The 1,062-nt window shown below is 68.9% G+C and overlaps 1 protein-coding gene across 1 annotated transcript in view; it reads left to right on the plus strand.

Moving 5' to 3' along the window:
- Nucleotides 1-576, plus strand: part of KCNH3 (potassium voltage-gated channel, subfamily H (eag-related), member 3) — a 4,065-nt gene extending 3,489 nt beyond the window's left edge. Inside the window, exons 9-10 of the mRNA XM_010565162.1 lie at nt 31-280; nt 368-576. Of these exons, the coding sequence (XP_010563464.1) occupies nt 31-280; nt 368-576 (459 nt within the window). The remainder of the gene's footprint in view (nt 1-30; nt 281-367) is intronic.
- The last annotated feature ends 486 nt before the right edge of the window (nt 577-1,062 follow it).

Genomic DNA, 1,062 nt, shown 5'->3' on the forward strand with positions numbered 1-1,062 from the left:
CCCCCACCCCCCTGAGCTCCGTCCGCGCAGCTCCTGCAGAGCCTGCCCGAGGAGCTGCGGGCCGATATTGCCCTGCACCTGCACAAGGAGCTGCTGCAGCTTCCCCTCTTCGGGGCGGCCAGCCGGGGCTGCCTGCGCACCCTCTCCCTGGGGGTGCGCCCCGCTTTCTGCACCCCTGGCGAGCTCCTCATCCGACGGGGCGATGCGCTCCAGGCGCTCTACTTCCTCCGCTCCGGCTCCATGGAGGTGCTGCGGGACGGCACCGTCCTCGCCATCCTCGGTGCGGGACGCGGGAGCGGGCTGAGGCCGGCCACGTCGTGACGCCAATGGTTGGCCTGACGCTCCCTTCTCCCCCAACCTTGTCCAGGGAAGGGGGACCTGATCGGCTGCGACCTGGGGGGGTCCCGGCTGGCCCGGGCGGACGTGCGGGGGCTGACGTACTGTGCCCTGCAGAGCCTGGGGCTGCCGGCATTGGCCGAGGGCCTGGCCCTCGACCCCGACTTCGCCCGCGCCTTCCGCCAGCAGCTCCCCCGCGAGCTCAGCTACGACCTAGGGGGTGCCCCCGAGGTGAGGTGACGTCACTGGGGGACGAGGAGTGATGTCACGGGGTGGGGGAGTGACATCACGGAGCCAGGGGTGGCAGGGGGGCTGATGCTACCCCCCAGCAGCGACGGCAAAGGTGGGGGGGAGAAGGGAGGCGAAGTCATGGGCTCGGTGGGTCCAAGACCCTGAGGCAGCTCTTGGCCTGACGGATGATGTCACAGCCTCCTAGTGACATCACCATCCCCAGGCTATGACATGACTCTTAGCTAAGGGGGAACATGACAAATTTGAGGCACGACCTGCGGGGCCAAAGTCAATGGCGGGTGGGGGGACACACAGTGCAGAGCCAGTGGGTGACATCACAGGGCCTGGGTGATGTCACAGGGGGAAGGGGTGATGCAGGGGGTGCAAGAGCACGGTCCCCCCCCTTTATGCCCTGGCTGCAGGCTGAGTTGCGCCCGCCCACGCTGCTGCCCACACTGGAGGAGGGAGCTGAACCGCAGCCCCCCAGCCCCAGCC

This window comes from Haliaeetus leucocephalus, unplaced genomic scaffold (genome assembly GCF_000737465.1).
Source record: "Haliaeetus leucocephalus isolate CR32 unplaced genomic scaffold, Haliaeetus_leucocephalus-4.0 Scaffold186, whole genome shotgun sequence".
Lineage (NCBI taxonomy): Eukaryota > Metazoa > Chordata > Aves > Accipitriformes > Accipitridae > Haliaeetus > Haliaeetus leucocephalus.